Consider the following 21,782-nt stretch of genomic DNA (forward strand, 5'->3'; position numbering starts at 1 on the left):
TTTACCCACATATTGAAGATAACACAAAGATATAATGAGTCTGAACTAAGCCTTCATCCAATTCTTGGGCTTAGAGGAAAAAACAAGTGTTTGGGGCTACAAATAAAGGGACCCTTAATAAAAGCCCTAGCCTTTGAGTTTAGATTAGAAAATACTGCACACTTAAGTGATGAACAGGCAAAAAATCCAAAAGGAATAATACTGAAACATTGAAAAGACAAGTCATTTTTGAATTATCTTAATTGCTGACTAAGTTTAAAGTGACAATCTTACTCAAGTAACCTCAACACTTTTCTATAAGAAGATAACTTCATCTTAGTCCTCAAATTTCATCTATAATTATCACAACAATGTTAGCCAATCAAAACTGACCAGGCACTCCATAAGACAAAATTCTGTGAGAAAAAATACCACAGAAAAGGAAACCACCTAATGGGGTTATCTGCACATGTTTTAAAATCACTGTGCTTTATACAGTCAAAAAAGTAAAGTCAAGATTATGAATTTCAGGGCTGGGAATATAGCTTAGTAGGTAGAGTGCTGCCTTGCATGCACAAGGCTCTGAGTTCAAACCCCACCACCACAAAAGAGGAAAAAAAAAGATTATGAATTTTGTCAAAGGATTAGAAACTATAAAACCAAGAAAAGGTTGGGTGTGGTGACCTACCTACAGTAGAAGATACTCAAGAGGCAGAGGCAGAATGATGAGATTAAAGATAGCTTGGAAAGCAGTAAGACACTAGTCCCTTATGAGAAAGAGCAAGGAGTCTGTGGAGGTAGCTCAATAGTAGAGCACATGGCTCAATGTCCTGGGTTTGAGCTGTAGTACTGAAATAGGACTGGGGTTGTGGCTCAGTGGTGAAGCATGTGCCCCACATGTGTGGGGCACTGGGATCAGTCCTCAACACCACATAAAATACATAAAATATTGTGTTGGGCTGGGGATGTGGCTCAAGCGGTAGCGCGCTCGCCTGGCATGCGTGCGGACCCGGGTTCAATCCTCAGTACCACATACAAACAAAGATGTTGTGTCCGCCAAAAACTAAAAAATAAATATTAAAATTCTCTCTTTCTCTCTTAAAAAAATCCTATAAAAATAAAATAAAATATTATGTCCCTCTACAACTAAAATAATATTTTAAACCCTGAACTTTTTAAAATCCTAAACTCAATGAATGATTTTAGCAGCAGATTTGGGAAGTAAAATAAATCCTAGCGCTTTTAAGATAGGTCAGAAGAAAATATCCAGAAGAAGTAAATCCAGAATGTAGGAGGCAGGGGAAATCAAATTCTAATATGCATTATTATAATCAGAAGAGAGAATGAGGTAAAATCAACATTTAGAAAAAGACTCGAAAATTCAAGAAATGTTTAATGGTCCCAAGCAACATAACTGCAAGAGGAAAAGTGGGTGGGGTGGGGAAAACTACACCTAGGCACTTCCCAATACAACTGTTAAAAAAACAGAGAAATGACTACAGGAACTAGGGGAGGGACAAGACCAAACAACAATGATAATGGATTCCTTAAAGAAAAAATTTAAAACAGATGGTAATTAATTGGATATTTTTAAATTGCTAAAACTAAGTAACAGTCAAAATTCAGTAGCCAAAAGAAAGATCCTTTAAAAATGGAAACTGGTTTTAACTCTAATCATGAAGTTCATGTCAACCTAATACAGATTATAAAGGTAGCAATATTTAGTGGATAAAATACTATTCTCTATTTATCCTTGTACTACTTTGATACAATAATCAAATCTATCATTAAAGGACAATGTTCAAATAGAATGAAAATAATTTCAAATAAGAAACCAACAGTGTAGAATGCAGAACTACAGAAACTTTAAATATGTGTATAAATTGAATGAATGTCTTGTGGAGTTCACAGTATATGAAGTACTAACATACAATGCCACAACAGTTATCAGATTCAGGAGCTACTTAAAGCCCATAAAAAAAAATAATAAACCTATTAATCTATGTCAGGTTTTTATTAAATCCAGAATATATACCATGGCCTTTAAATTATGAGAAGATGAATAAAATTATAATTATAATTATATAATTATAATTCCATTATAATTTAGGATTACATCAAGCTTATACAGGGGATGAGGAAAATAATTAAAAATATTTAAACTATTAAAAAGATACAAGGAAGAAAAAAAAGAACAGGTCATCAAATAGAAAGCAAATTCTTCATAAACCACAGGCACATATTGACATGGACAGACTTATATTTTAGAAAGTCCACTCAAGTGGCTATAGAGAAAATTAATAAGAATATATTATATAAAAGAATATATATATATAATACATTATATATATATTATATATTATATATATTATATAAAAGAATATATATATAAATGCTAAAGAGTAAAATCAGGTGCAAATAAATAAAATCTGACACAAAAAACCTATTTTTAGAGAATTCAAGTATTTTTGTGGATTAAAAACTTCAAATGAACTTTCAAAAAATAACTAGCTCCACACTGAGAAGATTAATATATAAATATATACTACAAACAAGTACTTCTGTAATCATAACTCCTAAGGTCCTTGCCACAGTTCAATTTTTAGTGTGAACATCTGAGATATTCAAGTCCAAAACTTGTACCATCAATAAGTAAATATTATTCCTTTTTGAAGTTTTTATTCTACTAAAACATGTCATTCCAAATCACTCAGTATTTTTAAAGGTCCAGAGTTAGAGATACAAGTTCAAAACATTAGAATTACATAACTGATCACAATGAAAGGTAATTAAAATAAATAGTGGGATCATAGAAAGGGTCTAGATCTTTGAGAGGTATTTCCACATCAGTGACTGTTAATACCAGTTTACCACTTCCTGCCTTCATATGAATTTGACAATTGATTACGATGTCCTCACAGCCTTAGTTTATGGTTCCAACTACCTCAGGACTCTTAAGACTGACGATGGAAAGAAAAATGCAACTTATAGGAAACAAAACACAAAGGAAAAAAGACAAATCTCTACTTATTACAACTAGAAGAAATTGTAAATAATCTTAAGAAAAGATAAAATTATCTGTTAGTTCACACAGTGATAACAATAACAAACAATGAAAATCTTACTTTTGTAATGCCACCTCATTTTGCTGGTAGAGTTCATTTAAAATCTCCACTTTCTGCCTAAGAGTTTTGCATTCCTCTTCCAGTCCAACTTTAGAAGACCGTAGTGAATTGCAGTCACTTTCTAATTTCTTTATTTGGTCTGTAAAGGATAAAACAGCTTATCTCTATATGTGTACAAGGACTTAAGAACTTGTTTGAGGGAGTAGTGCCAAGAAAAGTAAGAAGCATGAAAGCAAGAAGCCATTCTTTATCTTTCTAATAAAATTTTAAGTCTTTCCAACATGGTAATTCCTTCTCAAGAAGAACCCACCTTCTAGATTACATTTTGTGGACTTCGAGGCTCTTAGCTCAAGTTGTAAAAGTTTTAGATCCTCTTCAACTACTGATATTGTAGTTTGTGTCTAAAAGTTGCAGAAAAGAGAGGTATTCTTAAAAGTGAGGCACAGGAAGAATTCACAGGCACTATGGGACTCTTACAAAGAACTATACCCGAGAGACATCCATCATCTGCTTAATTTGATCTTTGATCTTCTCGTTCCGATCACCTAAAAAACAAAAGACTTTAGCTTTTTCTTTCCTTACTTTTAACTCTATATTCTCCTAACTTCCCCAAACTAAAGAATGATCGTGTTCAAACACCGGAAGAAAAAAAAAATCAATTAAATAATTAAACTGATTAGACTAATGACTTTTAAGAGAATTGCAAGCTTAGATTTAAAAAAAAAGAGAGGTGAATTTCAGGTTGGGGTTGTGGCTCAGTGGTAGAGTGCTCACCTAGCATGTGTGAGGCACTGAGTTTGATCTTCAGCATAAAAATAAATAGAAGTACTATGTCTGTCTTAAAAACAAAAAAAAGGTGAATTTCTAGTTTGCACAACTAAAATGTTATCTCTGCTATTCTTGTAAGATAAAAGCTTTTCTTCTCTCTCAGATCTATCTTCACCTGGGCAAGTAAGTAAGTGTCTTGTTTAGAAAGATTCAATCCTACATTTTCTCCCTGAATCTACTACCAGGTGTGGTTTGAAATACTTGCTATGTAAGCAATATCCAACTTGGGAGAAAACATTTGGAAATATTTTCCTCATCAGTAAACACTGTTACACTCCCTCTCTAGCTTTCTGATAGTCTCTAGCCTCTGTTCTCACAGCCTTAGTTTATGGTTCCAACTGCCTCCGGACTCTTAAGACTGACTGTGGACCTTAAAACCACAGAGCCATAGAGATGATGAGTATCAAAATCAAGTATCATCTGCATAAGTTAAGAAATAAATTTCTCTTACTGTACAATGTTCAATACTTAGAGGTATAGGATGTGACTATTGTAGCTGCAGTGTACTTACTAGTTTTCAATGGGATAGAAAAAGTCAGTGTTCTTCACATGCCTATTGGTACATTATACCCCAGCAACCCACCTCTGCCAATGCAACAGACATATCTATAGATCCAGTGATGTGTCTACAACCCTGAAGCTTAAGAAGAAATTCAGCCAGCTGAAAAGTGGCATCTGTATACTTAATTAAAGACAGGAAAGCAAAAAAGGATTCAACTTCCCAGAGACTGATCTCACCTGCTACCTCTCCATTGGTTAATTCATCTGACTCATCTGTACTTTGATCCTCAGATTCAGATTCACATTGTAACCGATTCAACTGTGTGATGTAATTAGTCAAAGCCTAGAAAAGAAGCAAAAGGTTGGAAGACTCTCGATTTTAATTCAGAAGATTTCAGGAGAATTCATGAGATGAAACATGTATTTGGAGTATAAACTTACTTTATTAGTATCATCTTTGTAACTAAGAGCTACTTGTAAATCTTTCTGGGACTTCTCAAATGATTTGATTTGTTCACTGAGCTCAGCATGTGATGTACTCCAGTCTTTGACTTCCTGCTGCAACTGAAAAGTCAAAACACATGAATTCATAAGGACTACAAGACTTAGACAAAGAAATAGAGAGCCATACTCCTCGGTGGACTCCGTCAATCGAGGGGTTTGAGACCTTGGTTAAGGAAGAGGGCAGAGTGGCCCCAACTCTCACAGCTGCAGTAAGAACATCAGAGCTATCAGGAAGTTGACCCTGTTTTATTGCATTCCCCAGAAAATTGCTGTCAATTCAAATAATTTACCTCCAGCAGGAATGGCTGGGCACATATGACTGTCTCCTAAATTTAGATTCCTTATCATGTAATCTTCCCTTGGCCGGTGAATCAGTAACTACTCAAAACAGGATCATAAAATACTTAATTTTCTGGTTTAAAAAGTTTCTTTGAGGCTATGCAAGTTAATAACTGATTGATATTTGATAAGAAAAGCAATAATCCAAAAATCCAAAACAGATGGAGAACATATATATGCACTCAATTTGGGGAGCATTGTTTAAACTTTGCATATCTAGAAAAGGTCCTACATGAATATTCCTTACCTCAGAAACAGATCCAAGAAAGATACAAGATAATGATATTCACTTCTCTAGTTTACATTATGTATGACATCAAATTTTCTTTACCTGCTCTTTCTCCTTCTTAAGCATGGTATTTTCTTTCTGAAGCTTCCTGCATTCCAACTTCACCTTCGCTTCATGAAGCTTAGTTTCAGTAAGGATAATTTGAAGCTAATGCAAAACACTACAGTTAGTGAATTAATTCCAAAGAAAAAACAAAGTTATACTTTCCCAAACCAGACATCATATAGTTCTCATTTTTTGCACATTTTAGCACACCTCAAATTTTTGGTCCGCAACAAATTAAGATGTAGTATTAATATCCGATAGCAAGAGTTGGCAGCTTTACCTCTGAAAGTTCAGAATTATTCACTGAAATGACATCTTTAAGCTTCTCTATAGATTTCTTATTTTCCATTATCTGCCAGGGGAAAACAGAACACAAAATATGCATTAGGATTTCAGTAGAAATACTGATATATATATATATATATATATGTGTGTGTGTGTGTACACACATATATATACTAAAAAAGATAAACACAACAAAATTTTTGTCAAGCCATCCCATTACATTTCAGGTAAATGCAGGGGGATCCAGATTTGGACTAAGCAAAAAATCAAGAACTGAAAGAGATGAGGGAAAATGAAGTCATAAATATTTCATGGCATCCACAACCTTACTGTTTGTAAGATAACCAGAAAAAAAGGTCAAAGTATAGAAAATCGTAATGCAATAAGTAAATAAAATGTTTTAAAGCATAGAAAATTAACTATAATTAATTACTGTTTCAAGTAAACCAGTTCAAATTAGTAATTTTTTTTCTAGTGATAGAGAAAAAAATTTCCCAAGATCATTTTTAAAATTTTCTTATCTGAAGTAAAAAATGATAAAATTTAAGGAAGAATAGACTAATCTCACATACAGAAGAATTCCAAAAAATTTATAAAGATACTTGCTCCTTAAGGAAGTGGACATAACTCTGCAATCTTTGTTTGCAATGCCTGGGATTGAATCCTGGGCCTCATGCATGCTAGGCAAGTGCTCTACCATGAGCTGCATCCTGGGCTTGTAACTCTTCATACTTTAACTGTGGGCTGTGCATGGTAACTTCCAAAGAATACAACATGACAAGGATTGGAAAGAATTTTTACAGTGGAGAAATCTGATAAATACTACCTCAGCTGGGTGATCAAGCTTACTTGGGGGTAGGATATTTCAGAACACACTCTCTACTATCTTTTGCAACTTTTATGTAATTACAGAAACTTATAGAAATTGAAAATGAAGTATGTAAGTAAACTTTTTTTAAGTACAGAAAATTGATTAATTCATTACTCTTTCAAGTAAAAAGTAAACAAATACTGTTCAACTGGACAATAGTTTTTTACTTGTTCTGCATGTTTCCAAGGGCAGAGCAAAGCAATATGAAAATTATCCAAGGTTGAGAATAAAAATATTTCCTAGGCCCATAAAAATAATTTGTTGTATCAGTACTTAAAAGTTCCACAAAATGGGCAGAAGTGGGTTCGACTTCCTTGACTCCTAATCTTACTTTAGTTAACAGCTGGACTAAGTTCAACTTAACCAATTTAACAAAATATTTCAAAAGCCAAATTGCAGTAACACTTAGCAGCGAAACTCGTACCAAGTCCTGATTCTTAGCATTCTGTTCTCTCTCAGATGCTAACGTAACAAGAAGACTTTTAGCTTTCTCATCCAGAAGTTCTTTATCTTTTTCAAGAAGCTTCACTTTATCCTGGAAAAAAAGGTGTCAATATTACTCACTCATTACATTTACTTTTGAGTTTAGAATGTAATTCCCCCCAAAGAAGGGATTTTTACCTTATATTTAGTTGCTTCATCAGAAAGAATCATATTTTTTTTCATGGTCTCTTGGACCTGTTTCTTTGATTCCTTCATCTATGTAAATAAAGCATTCAGAATTAAGATACACAAATTATAGTGCTACTATACAAGTTACTTCCAGACAAGTGACCCTTTCCAGAAGAAAGCAGTACTTAATACATATGACTGTTTAGAATTTGGATGATTTGTAGGAAATAATGAAACAAAAATTTTAAAATACGATTTTAAAATTAAAACAGGTAGAAATGATTCATGCTAGAACCAAGGGAGAAAGAAACAAAAAAAAATATTATACCTTCTGTTCATAATTTGACAATTTCTGCATTAGTTCTTCATTTTCTTTCATGAAATTGTTCATCTTTTTGGAAATTTGCTGTTCAATGACTAAAAGGGGGAAATACACAAGATTATTACAATCACTAAATGAAATTCAATTACTCAATCTACTAAAAGCAAAGACATGTTATATGGTACTATGAGGAAATACTTCTTAGCATAACTATTATGCTTTTAAAAAGCAATCTATGCTTATTAGCAATAAGAGTATAAAAATTATTAAAATTTAAGAAAAATATAAGAACAATGATATTTTGCTGGGTGCAGTGGTACACACCTGTAATCCCAGTGGCTCAGGAGGCTGAGCTAGAAGGATCCCAAGTTCAAAGCCAGCCTCAGCAAGAGCGAGACACTAAGCAACTAAGTGAGACTTGGTCTCTAAATATAGGGGGTTGGGGATGTGGCTCAGTAGAGTGCCCCAGAGTTCAATCACAGGTACCCCTCCCATCCAAAATGATATTTCAATTTAAGCTTATTTCACAGATGGGAAATACAGTAAAGTGTTGTAGCTTGATATTCCTCCCTTCTCAAAACACTTTCTTTTCAGAAAATGGAATCATTCCATTCTTTGCAAAGAAAAACAGAAATGAAAACATACTGATTCACATTACCATTCTTTAAATTATCTACTCAATTACTTAATGCATGATTAAATAATTAGCATAGAAATACTCTTCAAATGTAATACATCTGCATTACATCAATATTCAAAGTTAATCTGCCCCAAATTAAAACTTATCATCATCTCCCTATCCACAATTTGTTCCTCCTCTTTATCTCCTATCTCAGAGTTGGAACCATCATCATCTACTCTATTATCCATGCTAGCAACCTAGGAATAGTAAAATTTTCAGGAGGTAAAAAAGATAATAGACATTAAAAGTCACTGTATCTATTTCTAACATACATAAAACACACAACAAACACCAATACAAAGGGTTATTACAAGTTTAAGAAACCTAAAAATTTACCTTGATATTCTCTATCTTTTACCTAGAAGAGAGAAAAAAGATTAAATTTGATGTCAAACATATGCTCAATAGAAACAGCATTCCTAAAACAACAGTCAGAATCATAACCAAGTGAGAATTTAATAACATTCTGGTTCAGGATAATAATTTATAGGATTAAAAATAAGTAAAAGTTAACAAGTTAACAAGCCTTTTAAATTTAATTGGTAGTGAGATTTCATAAAAACACTAAGATATGTACCTTATTTCACAGTAAAGATGTGTGTGTGTATATGTGTGTGTGTGTGTGTCTTCAAAATCATTTACTTGACAATTCTAAATAACCAGGATAAAGTCTAGAAACAATGACTATTCAAAAGGAATCTGAGGAAACAATATTAAAGGCATAATCTTTGTACTAAGATATGCCACTTTCACTCACCAGAAAACATCTTAGAACTCCAATTTAAATTTGGCTATTGGCTGAATTTAGAAACTAAGAGGCTACATCATCTTATTTCTGCAAACCACTAAATATATAGCAAGAAATCTGAAAGGGAAGACTGCTAGAAGAAAATGCACAAGCAACAAGAGAAATGACAATTAACATATTCTGGAAAGGACAAAAACAATCATTTCCAAAAGACAGCAATAAACTGCCTGATAATAAAACCTAAGCAGAATTTTTTTTAAAACATCACTAAATTTCTTTGTAACTTAGCATATTACTTGTCCTTTCAAACTTATGTTATTAATGGTGATGGGATACTCAGATGTGTCCATGGATCATCCATGGGATCTTCGTAATAGGAAATTGCATTCAGAAAACTCCAACACAGAAATAAATGAACATTTCTTTAATGTCATAGCCTTGCTAACCTTTTACTCAAAATGACAACAGAGGAAAATGGGAAGTAGCATAAAAGCAGTCATCTAAGGTAGGGACTAAAGTTCCAAAGTCAAATGCTGAAACTGAGGAGCAACAAGTTAGGAACCAGATCCCACATAACCTAGTGAAAAGAGAAACAGGTACCGCAGTTCTTGAAATGAAAGAAACAAGAGAGAGAAATATAAAATGGTTTCATGTTTTTCCCTTCTCTTTATCCTTCTATTTCCTTTTTCCTTTTAGCTGAGACAAAGTTCAATGAGATTAGAAAATTCCTCACAGGAATCCAGGCAAACGATTCTTCTATTTAAGAAGGGAATACTTTTTAAGAGATTTTACTCTCAATTGTACAAGGAGAGGAAACTTATCTTAACAACGATATGTCTGAAATAATTAAGAAATCAGAAAAAGAACACTCAGATTTGAAAAGATTTGTATCCAATGCTTTTGGCCTCTTTAAATGTTAGGATTTTCATATGCAAAGTCCATTTACCTAAAATAATTTTCTTCCAATTATGTTAAATAACTATGAAACAGAATAACCTACAGTACAAACATAAGTATGTATAAGCCTATACACACACACACACACACTTATACATATATGTACACACATACACAGACATAGACTAATTCTGCTCAGGAAAAAAAAACTTAATGAACAAAACATTTAATGGATTTTTGGACAACACATAATCTATACTTCCAAATAAAAAGGTATTTTCTGAACATATGATCAAATCATAAAATCTGGGAAAATTTATATAAAAGACTGGAAAAATTATCTCATCTCCTTTTTCTCATTTTACTGTATTTCTTTGCAGCATTTCCCTCTGTTTATATGTGTTTATATTAATATACAGTTCATCAACATTTAAATCTTAGTTTCTGCTTTTTTCCCCACTTCACATTTAATTGTGAGCATTTTCTGTACCTCAAAGCTTTGAAATAAATAAATCTGCCTACTATTCCATTAATCAAACATACAATAACCCCTAAATAAATTATGTTGTGCTAAGTCTTCAATCTAATACACTGTTCCATTGAAAAACATTACCAAAATCTTCAAAGCATAGTTATTTCTTTAAGATAGACTACTAGACATATATGCTACATAAAAGGATATTTATCTAACCTATCCCATCTTTTATCCCACTTTTAAGACTTCTGATACATATGAAACTACTGGTTAGGATGGCTGTAAGAATTACCAGTTCTACCAACTGCACCCACACTAAATTATTTTATAAGGTTAGTTTGACTTAAACCACTAATTTGTGTTTTAGCAACTGAAAAAGAAAAAAAAAGGGGGGGGGCAGTGACTATATAAAATAATCCTTGTGCTTATGTGCTAAGGTATAAGTAAGTCAATTTACTCACAACAACAACAGTTCTCCAAAAGAAAATGAGAAAGGATACAATCCCAAAGAAAACAGTGAAAACTACAGGCTTCCATGGTAGTCCATAAAAATCAGGCCCAGGTTGAGTATCATCAGGCAATGTAGTAAACAGCTGAAACAGACAAATTAGAAAAAATGGGAAACCTTAAATTTATAACAAAACAGTCACAAAGAATCATGGCAATTCTAAACCAACCTCCTCATCAGAAAACCACCTCCTCAATATTTTCCAATAGCTTCTTCAAGAGAGAGGATACTGGCAGTCTCATATTTTTTGTTCTCTTGCAGTGTTTTCAAGTATAATGAATCTAAATACTTTTAAAAAAATATTTATTTATGTATCTTTAGTTTTAGGGTGGACACATTGTTTTGTTTTTATATGGTGCTGAGGATCGAACCCAGTGCCTCATGTATGCTAGGCAAGCGCTCTACCACTGAACCACAACCCCAGCCCGAATCCAAATACTTTAAATTGAGCATACATTTCCAGTTTGTAACAGGCCCTATATCATCACATTGTCTAACACCTGGCTAGAATCCCTCTGGATCATTCTTTTCTCTGATAACCTGGTTTTTAGAATTTAAAAAATTCATTTAAGACAAAAACTTAACTATATGAAAGAACTAATTAATTTTATGGCAACAAATAAAAACAATGATGATATATGTATAAGATTTTAAATCTTACTTCCATTCCACTCTTATATAAACACCTTCTGACTGCCTACATGAGAATTAGGGGGTGTGTGGGGGTAAAACCCTTCAAAGTGCCAGACACCTCACCAGACATTTTACCTTGTCAAATCATTTAATTCTTATGATTGGAGTAAGCATTATCTACATTTTTCAGATGAGGAGAACTTTTTTCAAAAGTTTAGTTATTTGCCCAAACTTCTAAATGATAACCTTGGGATTTGAAATCAGATCTACCTGGCTTCAAAATCTATACATTTTACAAGGAAAACAACAACATCATATTTATTACACAAGCCTTGAAATAACACAACCTACAGGAAACGACTTCAGTTGAGGAGGATTACTGTCACAATGGCCCTCCAACCTCTAAAAGCTTTCTCATTCCTATAATTCCTATAATTAAATTCTCCAACCTCTAAAAGCTTTCTCATTCCTATAATTCCTATAATTAAATTCTCCAACCTCTAAAAGCTTTCTCATTCCTATAATTAAATTCTAAAAGTCCAATATCAACAAATACCAATGTGGGGGAGGTAAGTCCTAAAATGCTTAGATAAGCTTCTAGACAGATTAAATGTCTTGTTTGGATCATGATTTTCTTTAGAAAGATCAGCCTTAAGTGACTCTTTCTAAGAAACAGATCTAACCTAATTCCTTTCATTCTTAAAACTTTCTAAGGATCCCCACTATTAATGGTCTAATGCTACTTTGGCTCATGACTTCCTTTAAGATTTGCTGGCCTCTCCAACAGGCCCATCCCCCTCCAACTTCACACTTTACAACACCAACTATTCACATTCTCCTGCCCTCCGAGAATATCCTTTTCTTCATGTTTCCATTTCTCTGAACACATTTCTTCTGACTGCCAGCTTCCCCCACCGTCCTCCACCCCAGCCTGTCTAATCAACAACAAACCACATGTCAGACTCCTGTTTGCCCTTTGCCTGTGCTTCAAACACATCTCAACTACTTTCTGACCTTATTGATCACCCTTCCAACCATAATAAATGCATTTATGGACAATAATGTTCTACCATCAAATAAATACCTCTCTTTCTGCCATTATCTTACTGTGTTTCAAGTGAATGCTGTTATCTCCCTGCCAGAATGAAAGGTTCTGAGGGGAAGAACCAAGTTTTTACAGGTGTGCAAATGTCCAGCCTTGGTAGACAGCAAATCTTCCTCATGTGCTAAACCAAGTAGCCATTAAAGCCACACCCCTATGGCTTTTGTTCCAGGAGCTATCTACTCAAAGGGTCAGGAGTCATTTTCATAAAGACATTTTAAGTTCTTCACTTCATGACCAGAAGCCACTTAAAAACTAATAAATAATCAACATTCTAATTGAAGAAACTATGTCAAACTTACCATCTTAGACAAATAAAGCAAGAATGAATGTAACAAGAAAAGTATGCTGTCCAAAAGGGTGGCATCTTCTGGCTCTTCCACATTTATCTCTAGTTGGTTTTCTGTATCAGCAGCATCAACAGGAGTACCTTCTGTTATAAGTAGCTCTAAAATTGAAAGGGGAAATGGCTATTTTATTTTATGCTATAGAATAAGAATTGTCTCTCTTCAGTTTCAATATTCATTGAGTATTTCACTAAATATATGAGTCACAGTGCCTGGAATATGTGGCTCTCCTAAAGACAATTAACACAGAGAAGAAAACTTCAAAATCCTAATTAGAGCTGTCAGACCCTTCAATTATAAAATGAACAATCTCCAGTCTACTCTCCACTACTTCCATGGCCATACAACTGCTACCAGAACAATATTTACTCAAGGAAAATTTTTAAACCAGAGATATATAGACAGGGTCACATTCAAAAAACATGGATTTAGTGCTGGTGAAACTTGTGTTTAAAATTTTAGGAAAGCTGAAAGAGAGGGAATCTTGGTTTGCAGATTTGTAGGTGGAATGAGCCAAGGCTTAACACAGTATCTGGCACCTGGCAGAGATACTCAACAATTATTTATTGAATGGACAGATGACAGCTATTTAAAAAGAACACAGTAATACCAAGAGAGACTAAAGGGAATTGGGTACAGACCTGCATTGAGGCTCTGTGAATGAGGTAGAATTCCAGTTAGACCTGAGAGCTTGTAGGGGTGGAATTTCAGTATGAGTTACATGAGCCTGGGGTATGTTTGATAAAACAGCAGGAGTCCAACATGCAGTTATTAAGAAGTTGGACCAGTTGCCTCTAAGGTCTTTCTCAACCCTGAGATTCTATTCACTACTATATTTTTAAGCTTTTGCCTAATTTTTATTTAGTTTTTGATGGACCTTTATTTTATTTATTTGTATGCAGTGCTGAGAATCAAACCCAGTGCCTCATATGTTAGACAAGCGCTCTACCACTGAGCTACAACCCCAGACCCTCCATTCACTATTGGTCTATGAATTTGACTGCTGGTGAAGTCTGCCCCATTGGCTCAGCATCTCAGCACCTGAGACACATTAAATGACATTTGGGAAGATTTTACCTATTAAAGGTCATTGACATCATTTTGTGGTGGAACCTAAAAGGCCAGGGAAATAATTCATTCTTAATTTTGTAAGCCAAGTTATCCCTAATCTTGAAAGTTTTGGAGCATGAAAATAACAAATCTTAATGGTGCGTGATTCATTTTCAGAACCTTATGGAGTTAAAGACAGTTCAGAAGTCAGTAGTGTTCATATATGGATGCAATGTCTTCTGGAAAATGGGAGAACTGATATGTTATTCCTTCTCACATTAACTGAATCCCCCCCCTACTATGAGTTCTCCTACACTCTGTGTGTGCAAATGGTGGGGGGGTTCAGATCAGTGCTGCCAAGCCCTGCACTGGTGCAGGATAATGCTTATAGCTATGCTTACAGACCAGAACCTTTAAAAACACAAAATACAGTAATTACGGCTTCATAGCACCATACTGGATGGATAAAATAAAACAATTAGTCATCATCTAATTTACTGATAAAATGAGAGTGAGCAACACAAAAGTAGAATTCTGTTGATGCCATTATTGGGGATTTTTTTTGAAAAATTGTTTCTCATCTCCCACTGGATACTGTGCACTATGATGAAGTATTCATAAGTGTAAATCTAAAATGGATTGCAGTTCTGTACTGTTTCCTGTAAGTATATAGTATAAAGATCTGGACCATTGACTGCATTTGAAAAAGTTTAATTACCATGTCCAGGAAGCAAGTCAAAACAGGACTTGAGCTATATTATATTCCATTTAGAAGAAAAGAGAAAAAACACAGAATTTATGAGACTATGAACAGTGATTATTCAAGCTAACTTGTACCAGGCCAGACTTTCCTGGAAGGCCTGCTAAACACAGATTGTGGGTCCCACCCCCAGAGTTTCTGGTGCTGTTGGTCTGGTTGAAAACTACAGTTTTAGAGCATAAGGCCTTTGAAGAATAATATTTTAGTTGTAAATGGTTTACACAAGCTAGTCATAGCTAAACATTTGCTTTTAGGTGAGTTACAGTCTCTGGCCTATTTTTGATTTCTGTTCATCTTTATTCTTGCTTTTCTCTCACTTAAGAGATTTTTTTTTTGAACTCACATGTACCTATATCACGCTCTGCTCTATTTCGTACCTTTGGCAACAAATGTCCTTGAAAGCCTTCATTATGATAATGCCTCTGCTTTGTAGAGAAAAATTGGCAAGCTTTACCTGGGTCTACTTTCTCAGTATTTGGGATCTTAGACACTTCTGAAACACCCATGTCCTCAGTCACAGGTTGACTCAAGTGGCTGGGCTCTTCAGGATGGTTCATATTAAAATGATGACTCAGGAGGGGAGGCTCTTCATGAAGATTTCTATTAAGACGATTTGTGTTCTCTTTAGGAAAATCATCTTCATGGGGTGTCTGCATCTCTACAAGGGAGAAGAATGCATTGAGCCAGATGGATGACACTATCTACCCCCACTTAAGCCCAATGATCAGCACTCCCCCTCAGCACACAGCTCCAGATACCTCAACACTGCCCTCCATGTCCTGGCATGCGCCCACGAGAACAACTGGGCAAGGATACGGGAGGGTTAATTGTTTTCATCCCATTTAAAGGATGACTGAACTATACAGTCAAATTTATAAAGAAGCCTTTAATCCAAAGTATTTCATAAACAAATACATTTATGATAGAGGCTTCAATAACTTACCTTCCCTTGGCAAACCAACATACACCCACATGAATAAATGTGGAGAAGAAAATTCTGGTCCAGAACAAAAGTGTGAAATGTCTATTCTGCTCAGAAATAACAGGAACTCTTTCATCTACAAGTGTGCTGGTCTCAACGAACCAGTATAGAGAAGGGAATTCCATAAGTCTAGCTTGCTTAATGTGCCTTTCAAATATGTTCAAAGTGACCTAGGAGCCAAATGGTGAACCTATCTCCTTCCTGAGCTCAGGACATAGACCAATAGGATCCAGAGCAAAGATTATCTCTTTACAGCTTCATATTCTACCCTGAACATTCACTTGCACTTTGCATTCTTATCCAAAATATATCTGCTTTGATTAAATGTACAACTGTTTTCTTCCCCCAATTATCAGGTAAAATTAGCACTCTTGGGAAGTAAATTTTCCAATGGCTTTATGTCCTTCTGGAATTCTTATCATATACTCTCAGTTGAAATATTTCATTTTGAAAAACAATGGATAGAGATGATCAAATATGAAACCAGGAAACAAAGCTTTTATCAGGATATTGGCTCATTGTCAGTTTGACAAATATTTAATTGAAAGGCTTCTATGTGTCAAGCACTACATTACAAGGCTTGTCATCCTGGTTCCATCCTTGATTAATATGAATGTAAGGACCTTAGAACCCAGTGGAGTAAAACCAGAATAAGTGACCTCTCCCCCAAGAGACTGGAAATAGCATGGTATCCACGAAAGATAAATGCTGGGGAGGGGAATTCAGGCAAGCTATCCATTAAAAGTTATTCTAGGGCTAGGGTTGAGTGGTAGAGCACTTGCCTAGTACAGGTAAGGCACTGGGTTCGATCCTCAGCACCACATAAAAAGAGATTAAATACTAAAAAAAAAAGGTTATGCTAGTCACTCCACACGCACATGATCTAGTACAGGTATTTTATGATTAAGAAATTATGTTTAATAAAGCCCTTTTATAATTTTAACATAAAATGTGTACTGTTAACAGGTCTACTTTTGTGCATTAGTTTCTCATTTAATCTTTCTGAGAAATGTTGCTGGTTTTGTTTTTTTCACTTTCTGGCACTTTCAATTTATCTGGTAGTATTTCTTCAAAAAGCTCAAATGAGGTTTGTTCACCCTGAGCATTATCTGTTTGACTATCTGCATGAGGATGGTTCTTCGGAGCCAAAAATTGTTCCTCCAGATCCAAAGTGTTTTCTGAGAATGCACTTTCAATTTGTTGTGAGTTCGCTTCTACTGGTTTAGGTTCAGGTTCAACATCCTGGGAGACTTCAGGAAATTGTTCCACTTTTTCTATAGCTTTCTCAGAATCTTCATTTGCAGAATCATACAATTCCAAAAATCCTAGAAGTTCTTTTACGTTATAATTATCAAAATCATCTATTCCAACATCAAAACACACAAAATCTGTCTCCTGTAAGGAAAAGAAAACCATTAGTGTGTCAATAACAAAGTGTCACAAAAGCAAACTCATCCACGCTCCCAAATTCAGGATTGGTTCTAAAGAATCTTTGGGGTCAACCAGATTACCTTTCTCCAACCCCCATTGGCTAACTCCATCTATGGCTGAGTAAATCTGTCTTTTTCTAGACTACAGTGTTAGAAAGTCTAGTCTTTCTTTCTTTCTTTCTTTTTTTAACATGGGTCATATTCTTTAAAAAGCATAATGAGTAAAAATGGTGACAACTTGGTCTCCAACTGCCTGACTCTTGGGTCTCTCTCAATTTGCTCTGAACGTAAGTAGGGAAAGGCAAGGTATCACTTATGAAATTTAACTCTTAATCATTTGCTCAGGAGAAGCTGGAAGATCCTGCAGCATTGAGAAAGATGAATCAGTTTTAAAGTATCTTACTGAGATACAAGTACATTTGATGGAATGAAGAATGATATTAAGGAGGCTCCTCACATTATTATTACCACAAGAACAAACTGAAAACAAGATTCAACAAGGTATACACCTTTCTCTTCATCAGGGTTTCACAGTCACTAAGATCTCTCTCAGGACTATCTATATATTTATCTAGTCTTCCTTCTTGCCACTAGTAAGCAAATTGATATAAAAGGAGCCATAGTATGAATGGATTTTTTTTTTTTTAAATTTCCATCTCCTAATTAAATCTTCATAATATTCTGCAGGGGTTCCGGGGGTGGGGGAGGCAGTTCAATGTAGTAGGGATGAGTGATTTCCTCTCCTCATCACATGCATTTCTAAGCCATGAGGGATGCATGTAATGGGAAATATAATGAGAAGGCAGAGTTCAAAACAAATGAGTTCTCTGTAATCAGTGAACTGCTGTCACAGCTTAAATCCCAAGAACTCTCTTTACCAACAATGAAGTCCAACAAGCAACAGAAGTGATTTTATGACCCCTGAGATTATGAAGAAATTTTAGGAACAGCAACAACAAACAGGATGACTTTATCCATTCAGCCCATCTAATCTAAGAACTGTCCTAGCCTAGCAGCTTGCATATTCTACAAAGAGCTGTCCAAAGATGTTTCAGTGTTGGTGGGCATCAATTACTATACAATTTAAAACTCTAGAAAATAATCAGCTGAAGTGAGAATTCTAGAACAGGAAATCCTTTCAGTCACAAAATCAATTTAAGTCAGAGCACCATACAGGAATGTTGTATAAAGGAAGCAGTTGGGGCCTTAAAAGATCTGAGACTGAACATCACCTGAAACGCTCAGGTCCCCTTTTCCACATCTATAACATGACTATGAACCCATATATGACTAAGAATAAGAAAACCTTTGTAAGTACATATTTCTAGCCTAGTATAAAAGTTAGAGTTTATTAATTTAACCTAAATATACTTAAAATGTCTAATAACTGTCCAATGAGTTTTGCCTGTAAAATGAAATTATTTACCCCTTAAATTTAATAGCCAAGGGCAAATATATTAAATCATTTATTTTTCACATATAAAACAGAAGAGAAAAGCCCTATAGTTGAGTAAACAGCCTTCTACAAGAATATCTGTTTCAATATATTAGACAACTCTCAGATTATAATATAATCACCCTTGAATGCCTTTCAAACTTTTTTTTTTTACAGGTAGTCTGATTTCAAATGAAAATCTGATACACAAATGTTAGATTGCCCCCCAAACACATTATAAAACTTTCAGAAGCAGTTAACTGAATATAACTGATGGATTTATAAGCCAGTTTACAATTGAGAACAAAAAAGAAATCCATAACTTACATCTGTTGGAATTTGTAGCTCTTCTTTAGTATATTCACGAACTACCTTGATGAAATCTTTTGGAAAGAATCCAAAAATACGGCCAACCTATAGTGCAAAAGAGACAAATATCAAATAAATTCTGTACAAGGAATATAAATAAGAGATTTATCAGAAGTGGCAGGAAATATACACATAAGAGATAGGTATATGGCATAACCAAGAAAGAAAGTTGCTATAAAAATTACACTGAGATTATTATTCCAAATAAAAATGAAGTACGGAACAGTTAAAACATTTCCAACCACTGAAGTTTTCTTATTTACATTTAGCTTAATTCTCAACACAGAGCATATAAAGTTAAGACTTCTGAAGTAAATAAAAGATCTGCATAGGAGATTATTGTATATTATAAATGTAAATCAAAGCTGGTTATAAATGCAATTCCAAATACCCTCTAGCAAGAATTTACCTGTACATTTTGTAGCATTGCTCATAAACCAATATTTATGTATTTCTTAACCAATACACAACAGTCATAAAAATTAATAAGTAAAAACAATACAAAATCTCTAAAATGTATTACCACTATAGCAAATGTATTGATAGTATATGCTTTCCTAGCTTTTTCCAAATCTACTTTTACAAGTACTTGGGGAGAAAATAAAATTACAATATAATGCATATGAAACCACATATCAAGCTTCAGTTTCACCCAAAATAAATCCTCTGCAGAAAAGAACCCCATTTATTTTCAGCACCAACAGCTAAATTATATGAAGTTACATAAAGTGTACAAAAGGTATATAAAGTTCCCCTTGAGAAAGACACTCTTATTACTAACTACTGACTAAAAGGAACAGAAAATTCTTGCCAATAATTAAAGGAAACTGATAGGCAAATCAAATGCCCAAAAAAGAAAATTAAAAAAGACATCTTATCACTACCTCTAAAATATCCCCATTCATGAATGTTCTTGTTACATCTAGAAACCATCTGAGAGCCAGAATTAGTGGTAGAATACTGCCATGAAGATTAGATAAGACGGAGCAATTAAAACCTTCATCACTGCAGATAAAGTCTGAGACTCTAGAAAACCAACAACATTGCAGAATGAAAACTAAAAACTCGAAAGGAGAATCATTTTGAAAACTAAAGAGTTTTTAATTTCTTAAGTATAACACTCATGACATGAGAGGAGAGTCTGAGGGGAAATACACTTTTCCCTTGTGATGAAAATTCTATTAAGGTTAAATTTGGAAAAGGGAAAGAAACCAGAGATGTATGGAGAAAGGAAACACATTTATCTCTTCTTAATCTGTGTCAGTTGAGACCATAGATTATATAAAGCTCCATAATTACACACGGGGTGGTATCCCATTTCTTGTGATATGAAAAAAAAAATGATGCAGAATCATGGAGGCTCATGACTGGAAATAATTGTTGTATCTAATTTTGCTTCCATACATCATCCCTGCCAAGGTGCTGTTGATTTGATTTGTGGGTGGGGAGCAAAGAACTGCCACAAGAGAACAAATTCTGCATAAGCTACTATCAGAACAAATGCACTTAAGTGCCACTGCCCTGAAAGGAAATATTCAAAAGGAAGATGGATTAGACAGGGGTCCTTTCCTAACTGAGTTTTTCACTTTATAGGGAGCTAAGATAAAACACAACCTGACTGAAGGCAAAGAAGACAAATGAATGCCACAGGAGCAATGCAAACAAAGTGCCACCCAAACACTCATCAGTCGGCAAAGATCCTTTCTGGTCAGGTGCTGAAAGCAGGGCTCCTCAGGAAGACAGGATGAGTGCTGCCACCCAGAATGACAAGAGTCCTAGGGATGAATATAGTTAACAGGCTACAATGTGACAGGAGAAAATGTAAATCAAGCCCATTTATCCAAAAGCTCAAAGAAGGGGAGAAAGGCGACTACTATATGAAAAATGCCACTTAGGTACATGGAAAAACAGTTCCAAGTTTAAAGGTTACCAATCCTATTTGGTATACTTGAAAGAAACAACAGATGGTTCTTTATATGGAGTACTGCAACTGGGACTCTGTCTAAATATAAAGTTTGTACCTAGAGGCACCATGTTTCAAGATCATTCCCTAAGAATCAGAAATGGCAGCAAAATGAAACTAGTTTTCCCATAGGGATACTCTTATTATCTGCTGTGTGGTGTTTTATTTAGGGTGAGAACTTTCAAGGATGCAACCCGGAATGTCTCTAAACTGGAACATTCCTACAGTCATCAAAGACCCTTGCTACTATTTTAAGTAAACAATCCATATATCACATTTTTTAAACGAAAAGGACAATACTCATAAGCCTCTCAATGAGGTCACTCCTAGTGAATCTCCCCATTTAAAATATCAAAGCATGATATAAACAATGTCATGTCTTTCATCAGAAGATCCATACAACTGGCTGGAAGTAGAACCCCTGGGGGAACCTTCAGGCATAGAATATAGGAAAAGCAGGAAATGGATGACCCAGAAGTTGCAAAAAAGAAAAAAAAGGGGAAAAAAAAGCACATAATGAACATAATATTCTGCTTTTTTAGAGTAAAAACAGCACAAATGATTAGGTAAAATACACAAAAAATCAACTTTAAATATGCATGCCTGAGTTACTATCTCAGACTTAATTTACAGGATTAACTCTAATGTCCATGAATCCTTCCCTTTCGAAGCAGCAAAGCTAAGAATTGTCAGGTTTTCAC

At 34.5% G+C, this 21,782-nt stretch overlaps 1 protein-coding gene across 9 annotated transcripts in view; it reads right to left on the reverse strand.

Moving 5' to 3' along the window:
* LOC144249226 (transport and Golgi organization protein 1 homolog) overlaps positions 1-21,782 on the reverse strand; it is a 59,891-nt gene that overhangs the window by 7,468 nt on the left and 30,641 nt on the right. For 8 of the 9 annotated variants that reach the window (XM_077791483.1, XM_077791482.1, XM_077791481.1 and 5 more), the window contains 16 exons: positions 19,077-19,163; positions 16,982-17,279; positions 15,357-15,560; positions 13,048-13,193; positions 10,964-11,095; positions 8,719-8,740; positions 7,707-7,795; positions 7,388-7,465; positions 7,191-7,301; positions 5,891-5,962; positions 5,608-5,712; positions 4,875-4,997; positions 4,671-4,776; positions 3,594-3,649; positions 3,415-3,505; positions 3,105-3,243 (listed from right to left, as the gene is read on the reverse strand). In XM_077791483.1, coding sequence (XP_077647609.1) covers positions 3,105-3,243; positions 3,415-3,505; positions 3,594-3,649; positions 4,671-4,776; positions 4,875-4,997; positions 5,608-5,712; positions 5,891-5,962; positions 7,191-7,301; positions 7,388-7,465; positions 7,707-7,795; positions 8,719-8,740; positions 10,964-11,095; positions 13,048-13,193; positions 15,357-15,560; positions 16,982-17,279; positions 19,077-19,163 — 1,859 coding nt within the window. Of the gene's footprint in view, positions 1-3,104; positions 3,244-3,414; positions 3,506-3,593; positions 3,650-4,670; positions 4,777-4,874; positions 4,998-5,607; positions 5,713-5,890; positions 5,963-7,190; positions 7,302-7,387; positions 7,466-7,706; positions 7,796-8,718; positions 8,741-10,963; positions 11,096-13,047; positions 13,194-15,356; positions 15,561-15,845; positions 16,871-16,981; positions 17,280-19,076; positions 19,164-21,782 lie in introns of those variants that run through there. The other variant, XM_077791488.1, reaches the window with a different exon arrangement.

The sequence above is a fragment of the Urocitellus parryii genome, chromosome 11, assembly GCF_045843805.1.
Source record: "Urocitellus parryii isolate mUroPar1 chromosome 11, mUroPar1.hap1, whole genome shotgun sequence".
In the NCBI taxonomy this organism is placed as follows: domain Eukaryota; kingdom Metazoa; phylum Chordata; class Mammalia; order Rodentia; family Sciuridae; genus Urocitellus; species Urocitellus parryii.